A 12,018-nucleotide genomic window follows, 5' to 3' on the forward strand; every position below is an offset into this window, starting at 1 on the left:
GGCCCATTGATATGTGGCTCCATTTCCATCTGGCAAATGCAATCAAAAGTAATCTAGGAAATGGAATTTTCCACAAAACTAAATTAGTAATCTGGCATTGGGAGACGGTACTCCGACCTTCCGACCAGTCGTCTCATTTCCAATTAAATGCGACACATGCATTGGGCGCCTAATGAGACCATTACAACAGAATTACAGGGCGGCGACAGCCACTAAAACATTTAATGGATACCTCTGTATACGTATACATGTATAGGCCCATAGAAAACCCGATCCAAAGTGTTGAATGGACAAAATCGTTTCAATGTAAATAGGATAAAGCACTCGCAAATGACTCTCGCTCTCTCTCTCTGTATCTGTATCTGTGTGTGCATCTGCGTGTAGGGGTATTCTATAAATGCATTTTAGATTTACTAACTACGACACATTTCGATAATATCTGAAACATGCGGATGCCTGGGCCTCTCAGGCCTCTCCAGGGTCTGTCTGTCTATCTGCCTGCCCGACCGAGAGTCTCATGTTCATTTCGGTATTTAATTACATTTCAATGTAGTTTCTGTGGCCGTTGGGGAGGCAGCTATACCGCCCGGATACTGCCTACATTTTGGTTGCACTAATTTACTCTCTTGCCGTCGCCTCCTCCGTCCGTCTATGTGGGTGGCTGGTGCACTTTGACATTTCTCTTCCACTTGTTGAGCAACCAACCCACAGCCCGGTGCCCCTCTTCTAATCACTTCGGGGTTGTCAATGTTGTTAATTGAGCGTAGAGTCGGAGTACGAATATTGTGCAGGGGAGGATTAGATGATGGCTTGCCAGAAGAGTAGACATTGAATTCATTGAAGATGCGAGTACGAGTATGAATTGCCAGCGGTTCTTTGAAGTTATTCATTGCTAGAGTGGTTCTACAGGATATGCAGCAGGATCTAAATCTTCTTGAGGGTACTATCGATACATATAGTATTTTCATGAGCTATTTCGTAAACAGTCAGGCCTCTCGGATCTCTATTTCTATTGAATTTTGTATTCTTAAGATTGACTTTTTAGTTGATTTAATGCTAACATGAGCTTCAAGCCTCCATTCAATTTCATTCGAAGACAATATATACTCTGCTTTCCTTGAAATGTTCCTGAAATTGGGATTATACCATCTTTTATAATAATTATATTGGTTTATTTATTGGTATTTCGGAGGATATTCTCTATAGGCTTGTGTTATACATAGATCACATCACATTGAGTGCCATTTTTTTTTTTTTCCATTGATACATTAATTGAATTTTCCCTCGTTTTAGTTCGCTCTATAAATTCGTATTCCCATTTTTATTTAAATTAAATTTCCTCAATTTCCATGCCATTGACCAAGTCTTCATTCCTCTCTCTCTTTTCAACAGGTCAAACAACTGGGCAACAAATCTGTTTCCTGGATTCGACTGCGCGATGGACACATCTTGACCGTTGACAGGTAATTAACAAAATTCATTTCCGTACATTTGAAATTATAAATCAATTTTCATCTGACGCATGCAGAGGGGAGTGGGGTCGAATGATATCATTTCCAATTCCTGGCTGCCCCGGGGGACACTCAAAGTACTATTGTTTTCCCCCCTCATTGACAGCGCAAGTGTTATATATATAATCATCATGCAGAGACAAGCGCAAATATTTGCGCAATTATTCCGATGCCAAATAACGTGTAATATTTAAGAGATTTCCTGATGGCCAGGCCTCTGTTCGAGACAATGCATAATTATGATTAATGAACGTCAACTGGAATGCAATTTAACAATTATCATACCCCGAAAATCAAGAATTAATGACAAGCAAATGAGATGATCAATGTATGTTTAGACGCATCCTGATATTAGTAGAGACAATGACTCATTTTATAACTTATTTCGGAAATAGGCTCAGATGAAAATTAAGATGAGAATATGTCTGAAAGCCTCTGCAAAATATTAATTAGGATTTCCTATTAGTTGTTGGATTCCGGTACCTCGGACCCCGGCTCCTCATCTTCCTGGTACACGATGTCGGCCATTTGCCACACTTCCATCACATTGTCGGCGGACACAGAGCATATGGTCCATGGGAACATTTGATTGGGAAACCACGAGAAGTCGTTGATTATGGCCGTATGCCCGCCGTGGATGAAGAGCAGCTCTGGCGGCCCATCCACGGCCTCGTCTTGGCATTGTTCGTCGCCAATTTTCGACAACATCCATACGTTCAAGCGGCAATCGGTGCTAGCCGAAGCGACGATATTTTCATTTGAGGGATTCCAATGAATCTGGGTGATCAATCCCCGGTGTGCCCCAAGGAAATGTAATTTATTCTTCAGATTACGGAAATCCCACAAGGCGACAGTCATGTCAGCGGATCCAGTGACCAACGTGTACTCTGAGATGGGAATGAAAGACAGACAAGTCACAGCGTCTGCATGGGCATCGACCTTAAACAATGGCTGTGGCGGGTTGCCGTTGCGTATATCCCAGATCATGAGCTTCCGAGCCACAGAACCGAAGACTGTTTGCTGCTGATTGTGCCAGGCGACATCGCGCACTGGAGCGTTGTGTCCAGTGAAAATGTTCACGGCATCGATCACGCGATGGGTCTTGGGTGCGGCATTAATGTCCCACAAGCATATTTTTTTATCATCAGAAGCCGACAGCAAGTAACCTTAAAACGGATTCACATTTAAGAGATTTCACCAAGAGGAGTAGATTGTGGGTGCGTAACCGCTGCTTTGGCTTACCCATCTGTTTCGGATGCCAGGAGAGGCCAAATTCCCCCTTCGTGTGGCCACGCAGGCGCAGATCTGGCACGCATTTGCCGGGACTTTCCGGCTTGCTCGGGTGCTTTGTGTAGTCAAACACCAGGACATCGCTCGTTGGCGATTTGGTGGCTATGATGCAAGAGTGTTGTGGCATGTAGCGAGCACGGTTCACCTCACCTTCGTGGTTGATGATGACCTCCATTTTGATTTTGCCACACCCCGGACCAAAGCCACCGTTCTCGCCCATCTCATTGTCGTAACGCGATCTATCAATCTGTGCCTCCTCGGTGGGGACCGGCACGCTGGCAATCAGCAATTGATGCGGTTCGTTGTTCGTCGTGTGTGTCCCCAAAATGAGACGATGCACCGAGTATTCCTTGCCTACCTGCCCGGATGCACCGGGCAGCCACTGGGCCGTCAACGATGGCCACTCGAGAGCGTGTGTCACAATCTCATCGTACATATATGGTGTATTTTTCTTCCATATATTGTACTCCTCGATGATCGACTGCTCGGCATCGCCATCGCCATCGACATCGACATCGACATCGACATAGTCATCGACACTGAGTTCCGCTGATGGAAAAGTCATAAAATTAGCATTAGTTTATTCAATTTATCTATGTACATTTAAAGGTTATACCATTGTTATTGTAATAAACTATTTTAATGTGCGTATTAAAGCAGAATTACGAAATAGAATAGAACGAAAGACAAAGCGGAAAACAAAGCAAAACTTAACACACCGCAAAAATAAGAACTCGCACAATTGGAAATACATATATGGTTTTTCTGCTCTATTTTTTGTTGCAAGCACGTGCCGTGGTGCTAGAGATGGAAGTGAGCTGTCCAACCAAATATCGATAACACAAACAATAGCAAGACTGCACTTTTAACAGGGTGGCAATATTCAGATATGTTCGATTTTATTTCAAATTTAAAAAAAAAGTTACAGGAAAAATTGTAATTTATTGTATTCCCAAGATATGACTATGTACTGGATCCCTAGATCGCTCTAATAGAGCTCCCAGCCTCCATCCACTGGGATTGCACATTTCGCTCCCTGTGTTATTTGTGTAGATTCAATTGAGACGAAAACAATTTACAACAAAATGAATTAAGAGCACAAACTTTGTGCTCGCTCCTGCGAGCAGCAGCATCATCCGAAGGGCCTTCTCCCTCGTTCTCGCCTTCCTTTTCAATTCCAATCTGTGTGTCCAGCAGGAGAGCAGGATACGCCTTCAGCTCAGGAAGAGGAGGAGTGGGAGGTGAAGAAGGAGGACACGGCGGAGTAGAGTAGCTCTGCACATCAATGATGTCCTTTGCCGTGTTCCGGGCATGACATGCCAAGCGGAAACGCAAGTGTGCAATTTCATTGCACATTTTTTTTGCTCCTCTCGAAATCCAGTAAAAACTTTACTTCAAGCTGTCTCCGACTCTGGAGCTGGCTGCCTGGCTTTTCCCACTGCTTTCTCCCTTCTGTTTTAGCCACGTTTGCCTTTTGGGAGTGTATTGGACAAGGTGGGCAAGGCAAGGCAAACATTTCCAGCTTATTACTTTGATAGAAACGTAAAACCAATGAACCTTTCACATTAGATAAGACGGGGCAGTGGCAGTATGGCAGTGTGGCAGAGGCAGTGGCAGTGGCAGTGGAAGTGGAAGTGTATGTTTGTCCCCCAGTGAGTGTGTCTGAGTATCTGTGTGTGTCTAAGGATGAATGGCTGGGGCTTGAATGAATGACTGGCTAAAGGAAGCAAACATTGGCTGAGATGGCGAGGCCCCATGCCCATGCCCATGCCCAGGCACTGGAGCATTGAAATTTAGCCGAGATAGTGTCCTTACTGATTGCTTCCTGCACTGCGGCCCAGCACCAGTCCACACACTAGTCCAGGTCTAGGGTGCAGTGTCATGGCAGTGTATCCTCCACTCCGATCCACTCCCCTACCCGCTTCGGGGCCAAGAGTCCATCTTCATGCATTCGCTGCTTCCGCTGCCGGTTTCTCTGTGTCTTTCCTGCTCCAATGTCTTCTGTCACATTTATCTAGAAAGTTTTCTTTTTCCACGCTCAAAGAAAACCCCAACTGTTTGTCCTTCGGCTCTGCAGAAGCAGCAGCAGCCCCGGCATATCAAACATAATGGGAATAGATTTCAAAAACTTTTAGCCAGTGAGACAGATAGAGATAGGGTGAGAGAGAGAAGGGAAGAGGGGGTTTCCCAGAGACCGAATGTGTTGTATAATAGCGCAAATGATGTGTTTACACTATCATATAAATGTCACGTGCAATGGCGCCTTTTGTTTGCCCGCTGGACATATGCTTTCCTCAATTTATAGCCCATCCACCACTTACACAATGGACGCCAGGCACGGCTCATGGCCGGGACAGAAGTGCTTCGGTTAGAAGTGCTCGGTGGTAGGTGGGTGGCAGATTCAGGTAATTACCTTGCAGCCAGGTGTTGCTTGACTACTTTGTTATCTCTTATCTCTGGGTATGCGTGCCACAGACACACACCACACGCACAGCCACACAGTCTCCCAGTTGCATGTGTGCAGGAGATGCGTTGAGATGGGATGAGCTTCCTTTTAATAGGATTCCCGGAGAGTGGCAAAAACTGGATGGGACCATTCCCAGTCAAAGGAAATGAAATGCGGTTTTGATATGCTCTCAAGATGGAGGTGGTGTTTAGGGGCACAAATCTCTTGAGAGTACCTACTTGAATCCATGGTTTACTTTCTTTCGTTATTAGAGATCTGTAAAGCTGTAAAGATACTTATTTAAGAAGGGGAAAAATATAAAATAAAATTCGAATGTGAAGAAGACCTCTTAGAGTAAGAAGAAATAACTCCCAGAAGCATTCCTATCATATTTTACAAAAGATATAGCTGCGAATATCCACTTTCAAATAATTGTTTTTCTTTTGAAAACCGCTTTCCAAAATTCCAAAAATCTCCACAATTCCCATGAATCCAATCTTTTGATTAGCCTCCATTAAGCAGTGTATTGGTTGCATGCCTCACATGTATCCAAGTGGCTTGTATCTCGGAACTGAGAGGAGAGCCCGCACACACAGAGAAATTTCAACAATAAATTGCAGATGAAAACTTGTGCAGCATCCGGGGGTCACTAGGGTACCAGCACTTGAGCAACGAGCAACGAGCAGAGAGAAGACCACAGAATGCCAGAAAATAAGGACCGACCAAAAGGAATTGTACAAAAAATATGGCATATAATGGAGAAAGGAGGAGTAGGAGTCGGAGGGAGGGGGGAGCTGGAGTCTTTGCTAAGAAGAAAGTCAAGCACCACTGGGAAAACTTTAAAATGAAATGAAAATTATAAAGTAACTACAAAATCTTGATAAGAAATACACAGCGACAACTGGAAGGGGGGGAAGGTAGGGATTGTAGTGGTTTCTAGGGGGTGGGTAAGGGTGTGATGTATACAGTTTAGGGGTCGCAAAGGAAATGGCAAAAGTCATAAAATGTCGAGTTTTACGAGTGCAAAACGCAAGGGTCTAATCTGGGTTTAGCATCAAAACTTGTTAGTGCATGGGGCAGTGGCAGTGGCAGTGCTTCCTGGCCAAAAAGATTGTGTGGAGTGGGTTTTGGGGGCGCATAATAAGCAATGTCAACGCATGTGTGTGTGGCAGGGGCAGGGCTTTCGTGGGGTTAAACTCTCATTGCATTTTAGCCAAATGACGGAAACATTTTTGCACTTTAGGCAAAGTGCAGAGGGCAATTTTCCCGAACAGAGAGAGAGAGAGAGCCTTAGGGGTGACCCAAGAAGGAGCAAAAATATTGCAACAATGACATTAAACGCAACTTATTTTAGTACTGCTTCCCTTCAGCATTTGCATGTTGCCTGGCCCCCCGCAACACGCAACTTTGTTGTAACTCTTCCTTCTCCCTGTTGCTTGTTGCCTCTTATTGCAGGTTGTTGTTGCAGGCTGCTGTTGCCGTCGACGTTTAAATGCGGCAACTAAATAACTTTGAGTGTCTTTTGAGTGGCCATTAGTAGCGGACTTAGCAAAGGGACTAAGTGGGTCTACTGTTTGGGTGATCCATTGTTCTTTTGTTGAATACCTTTTCTGTTAAATGCTGCGCTGTTAAACGCTCTTCTATTTCTGAGATAACCGATTCGAAAGAGGTTTTCTTAAGGGAACCATCTAGTTGTATTTTGAATAATAGTATTTGCTAAAGTGTTTAGACTAATTCTCATTTAAATTTAATTAAACCCACTTTTCAAAAATTTGTTCCAGGGCGGTGTTTATAGCCGATCAGCGTTTTCTGGCCATCAAGCAGCCGGACAAGTACTGGACGCTGCAGATAAAATATGTACAGGCCCGTGATGCCGGGTCGTACGAGTGCCAGGTCTCCACAGAGCCCAAAGTCAGTGCGCGTGTCCAGCTGCAAGTTGTGGGTAAGTAGAGTCACGGCCAAGACCATGAACATGAACATGAACATGAGCAGGAGCATGAAATATGTACATATGAATAAGTAGTGCGAGTATGTGCTTTGGAGTGTGTAATTTTTTGGGTGTCAGTGTGGCAAAGGTCAAGCGGCAGCAAATGCAGAAACTTTTTAGCCTTTGTGGCAGCCACAGACATCCAGAGAGGAGGTCACACATGGGGGTCGGAGATCTTTGCATCTTTCATGCGGCTGCTGCATTTCAAATTACTCACTAAATTGCATTCAAATTGTGGCTGCCTCTGCGCCTGCTGCCCATCCATTGCCCATTGAAAAGCTACAAAAAAAAAGCGAACAAATTTCTTTGCTTGGTCAAGTTTTTTAACGAGAAAACTTTTACGTGCGTTTCTACGGGTCGGTCTGCTCTCTGGTTTGGTTTTCCATTGGGTTTGGGTTTTCACCACACACACTCACACTCACACGGGGGAAAAACTGTGGCTCCGGCTCTGGCTCTGTTTTTCTGGGGAGGTGGTGTTGGGTAAAAAGTTAATTAAATTTCATGTTTGCATACCGGAAGAAACACACAGTAGCCAAAGCCAAATGAACAATGTAAATGTCAGTGTCGAGGCACCAGACCATACGCTGCATGCATCGAATGGATTCTGTAATTGATATGGAATCGTGCATCGATATGTTGCAAACAACCGCACTCGACTCGAGGCTATACGACATGCTCATCACATGAAAAATCAGTGGCAAATATTTTTCGGATTTTCCAACATTCATTTGAATCTAACTATGCCAAATATCTATCTCTGTGTTTTGTGGTCTGTATCTGTTCTACAGCAAACATTTTTCCTACTTTCCTACTCTCCCGCTGTGCAGTTACTCCTTGGCTTGAAAATTACACCATTATTTTAAATTCAACGACAATTTAGGCACAGAATTTAGGCCTCAGCCTCCACAGAACAGAAAGGAAAAAGTGTGGAAAGTCAATTTACATTTGGAGCTGACAAATTGAATTTTCTTTTATCCAACTAACACTTTGGTTTTATGAAGACAAGGCGCACAGCACAGAAATACAAAAAAAAAAAAAACAAGCAAAAAGAACCCAACCACATGCTGGGACGAGACCGAAAGAGCAAAAAAGAATACGGAATTTTTGGGGCAAGGGCAATAGACTGGATAATGGCGTTGGCAAAAAGTGATTTTCGCATTTCCGGCTCAGCTAATTTGTATGCTAAACACTCACTCGCATGCCTAGAGGAATCAGGACTATCTTTGGGAGGATATAAGTACGTATATGTATATGGCACCCAACAGGTATTTCGGGAAAATCCATATACGAGTACGAGTATTCTTTTGGCTGTGTGGAAATTTCGTATGCGCGACCACATTTGCGTTAATCTAACGACAAGTTTAAGCAGAAAGGATTTCTATTCATGCCCTGACATGGATTTTCCACAATGGTTTTAGCGCACTTCCTATTCACTCAATCTCTCTCTCCCTCTCCCTCTGGATTTTCCCCCTCTCCTTCTTCGCACAGCTACCGTGGCCATTACTTGCAGTCATTTGGCCTTCAACCATTTCTATGTCCTGCTCCAATCTCTCCTTTTGTTTGTTTGAAGTTGAATTTTTGCCCATGCGTTTGCCTGTCTTTCCCTCTGTTCCTTGCTGGCGTTCCATTCTTTTGGCCATAACCATTATCGCCAGCACCTCTCATTCACCGCCTCTCACCCCTCTGTGTGCAGTTTTTCCTGGATCTATTCTCCCTCTCTTCTCACCCATTTTTTTGTCGCGCTGCTTGGCTGATTTTGTGCCTTTGCCATGTAATTTGTATTTATTGCATCGTTTTGTCTGTGCAAACGGCTAAAACTCCCTTTGCATGTTGTCGATTCTCGCCTCGTTTTCGACCCACCAACCCCAACCACTCCCAACCCCATTCCTATCCCCATTCACATTCCCCCCTTTTTTTGCTGAATGATTTTGATGCCAAGACTTTGGCAATGGCTTTTATGTTGAGGCTTTGGCCTTCCTACCGCCTGCTGCTTGATTTCTGAGCCATAGCCAAAAGTTGGGGTAATAGCCTCGTAGTTTTCGGTCAATTTGTTATGCCAATGCGTATGTGTGTATGTGTGTGTGTGCCAGAAAGAGACAGATATACAGAGTGCTGCCTTGTTTGCTTTGTTGTTGGTTAAAATGTCAGTTTCTTTGGTTTTGGTTCATTTACTCAAGCTTTTGTGGGTCAGCAGCAGCATCAGCAGCAGGAGAAGCAGGACAATGGCACAAAATCCCTGTTAATAGGCCAAAAAGGCAGAACCCATCAAAGTTTAGTTTGCTGAAAAGTTTATTCAATAATCTTTTAAACTTTAGGAAAGGAAACGAAACATGGACGCTTTCTCTTTCTGTACCACCAACCAAAAGTCAAATTATCACCCACGTTACATGGCAGCCCCCGCCACATACTGGTGGCCTGAATGAATGAATGAATATATTTTTTTCTGCATCATTGAACGACAAACTAGATTTGGTTTTATGAGATTCGTTTTCTGTTCAGCTCATCTCATCTCGTTTTCGACTCTCGTTTCTCGTTTCGGTTTTCTCTTTTGGCCTCTGGGTCTCTGGTCGTCTGCTTATTTAATTTGCTGCTAATCTTGTACCAGCCAAAGCCAATTTTGGGTTTACTTTCTCTTCTCTTCTCTTCTCTTTTTTTTTGCTTCTTTCTGTGGCAATTTTGTCTCACCATCAAAAGTGACAATATTCCCTGTGATGTTTATGCACCTAAAGACGGGACAGACAGGAAAGACGGAAAGGACTGAGTGGGACTCCAACTAATTTCCCTAAAAGCATTTCGCCATAAACTCAATTAATTTAAGTTGCTGCAATTCGCCATCGCCTGACACTCTTAACCCAAGAAGCCATTGCCACTTCCGTTTCCCCTTCACTTCAGCCTCAGAGTCCCTTTTGTACTTGGGAAATTAGCTAAAAGTGTGGTCAAAAGTTTGAGGTTTTCTTTGCTCCGGTCTGCTTTTCTTTTCTTTTCACTGGCCCTGGCTATTGGGTTTTTCTCCTGGATCTGGTTCTGGTTCTGGCTGAATGATATCTAAAGTTGTGGGGACAATCAATGGACACTATCAATGTGTGTAGTTAATTAAATGAATTCCCCAACAGCTTCTGTATAATTATCTCTATGCGTGCCATAGTTTTTTTTTCGCAGAAGTGGTAGCTGCAGCTCCCTGGGGCTGGGGCTGGGGCTGGGGCTGGGGCTGGGGCTGGGGCTGGTGCTGGGGTGTTGCGTGGGTGATAAAGTAGAGCGTTTGCTAATAACATTGCCATTTGCCACTGCTTCTAGTTTTATTTTACTATCCTGTAAACGTGCTTGTGAACTAAAAGGGCATTTCGTATTCGGGATATGTTTGTACTCGATAAAGTATATATATTCTGCAAAAGCTACAAAAAACAAGTCGATAAAGCCAGCACCAAAAGCCAAGCAATTCATCGGAGTACCTATTTCTCTCTGTCATAATTTGCTTTGAATTTTATGACATTCCCCAGACATTTCCCCACTCGAGGGTATCCTTTAATCGACTATCGAGCCCCCATTTGATATTCCATAATTTTTTCCCATGTCGCGCTTCTCCAGTCAAGCAGCTGGAAAACTAACATGCAACAACATGACGATTTTGACAAGCTGACACACTTTGGTGTCAAACCAGAGCATGTCGCGTGTTCCACAGCACGCTTCTGGTACAAACACATCCGTGGAAATCCACACACACAGATACACACGCGCACACTCTCTAACAGCACCACATACTCGTACACTCCAAAGCATAGTCGGGGCATTTTGTGTAAATTTTCGGCGCACTCATTTTGCACACATTTTTGTGTAACAGCAGTGAAAACTCGTCGTATACGTGATTTTGTCAAATTTCAAAGCACACGTCTACCCATCGGCGCAAATGAAGACGCCGCCCGCCCAGCCCAGGCCTCGAGAGGTACGGGGAGGTAAGGGCCTCGGAGGCGTTCAGGTCGTGTGAAAATATATGCGCCAACATTCCCAACTTGTTTCTGTTCGTTCTGTGCGCTTTTTCGGGCGGGGCGCATACCCCTACTCTATCTCTTTTTTTTCTACTTTTTGTTTGACACAACTCTTAGTTTGTTATGCATGTGCGTGTCTGTTGGCCAAAAAAGTCCGTCCGTCCAGGGATGAAGAGTCGAGTCTCTAAGGGATGGAGAGAGAGAGAGAAAGAGAAAGAGAGAGAGACCAAGAATCAGTAAGTGAAAAATTGAAAAGTGGATTTTCTTTGGGTGCCAGATTTACGTGTGCTACGTGACTCCCCAGCTGTTAATTCAATAGATTAGCGCCAATGACACAATTTAGGATGGGGGGCGACAGCCACACAGTTATGCTTATGTTCATCATCATCTAATGCGCTGCCACTCCCTCTGTCTCTTCTTGTATAGTGCCCCGCACGGAGATACTGGGCGAACCAGATCGCTACGTGAAGGCTGGCAGCAATGTCGTCCTACGCTGTATTGTCCGTGGCGCCTTGGAGCCGCCCACCTTCATCATGTGGTACCATGGGGCCGAGCAACTGGCAGCGGACTCGCGACGCCATCGCACGCAATTGGATCCCAATCTACCGGAGGCCACTGGCGAGGGACAGAGCACGGTGAGTACTACTCTTAGTCCTCGTCCTCGTCCTCCTTGGCAGAATGACTCCCTTGTTGATTTCAATTTAATTACACTCAATTTCAAAAGGCTTCTTGGCTGCTTCTGATGCTGCCATTGCCACTGCCACGTGTCTGCGTCCGGGTCTGCAGCACAGCAAAAAAAAA

General features: G+C 44.5%; 2 protein-coding genes across 3 annotated transcripts in view; one reads left to right on the plus strand and one right to left on the minus strand.

Moving 5' to 3' along the window:
- The window catches only part of LOC108157300 (hemicentin-2), a 67,781-nt gene that overhangs the window by 50,856 nt on the left and 4,907 nt on the right, over nt 1-12,018 (plus strand). For both annotated transcript variants that reach the window (XR_004471953.1, XM_017289301.2), the window contains exons 4-6: nt 1,393-1,463; nt 7,029-7,189; nt 11,644-11,852. Coding sequence is in view for 1 of the 2 variants with exons in the window: in XM_017289301.2 (XP_017144790.1) it covers nt 1,393-1,463; nt 7,029-7,189; nt 11,644-11,852 (441 nt within the window). In the remaining variant the exon portion in view is untranslated. The remainder of the gene's footprint in view (nt 1-1,392; nt 1,464-7,028; nt 7,190-11,643; nt 11,853-12,018) is intronic.
- Nucleotides 1,156-5,147, minus strand: LOC108157297 (probable histone-binding protein Caf1). The gene is made up of 3 exons (XM_017289299.2): nt 5,123-5,147; nt 2,754-3,350; nt 1,156-2,677 (listed from the first exon to the last, which is right to left on the minus strand). The coding sequence occupies exons 1-3, from the start codon at nt 5,145-5,147 to the stop codon at nt 1,974-1,976; spliced, it is 1,326 nt and encodes a 441-aa protein (XP_017144788.2). The 3' UTR covers nt 1,156-1,973.

Source organism: Drosophila miranda, chromosome 2 (assembly GCF_003369915.1).
Source record: "Drosophila miranda strain MSH22 chromosome 2, D.miranda_PacBio2.1, whole genome shotgun sequence".
In the NCBI taxonomy this organism is placed as follows: Eukaryota; Metazoa; Arthropoda; class Insecta; order Diptera; family Drosophilidae; genus Drosophila; species Drosophila miranda.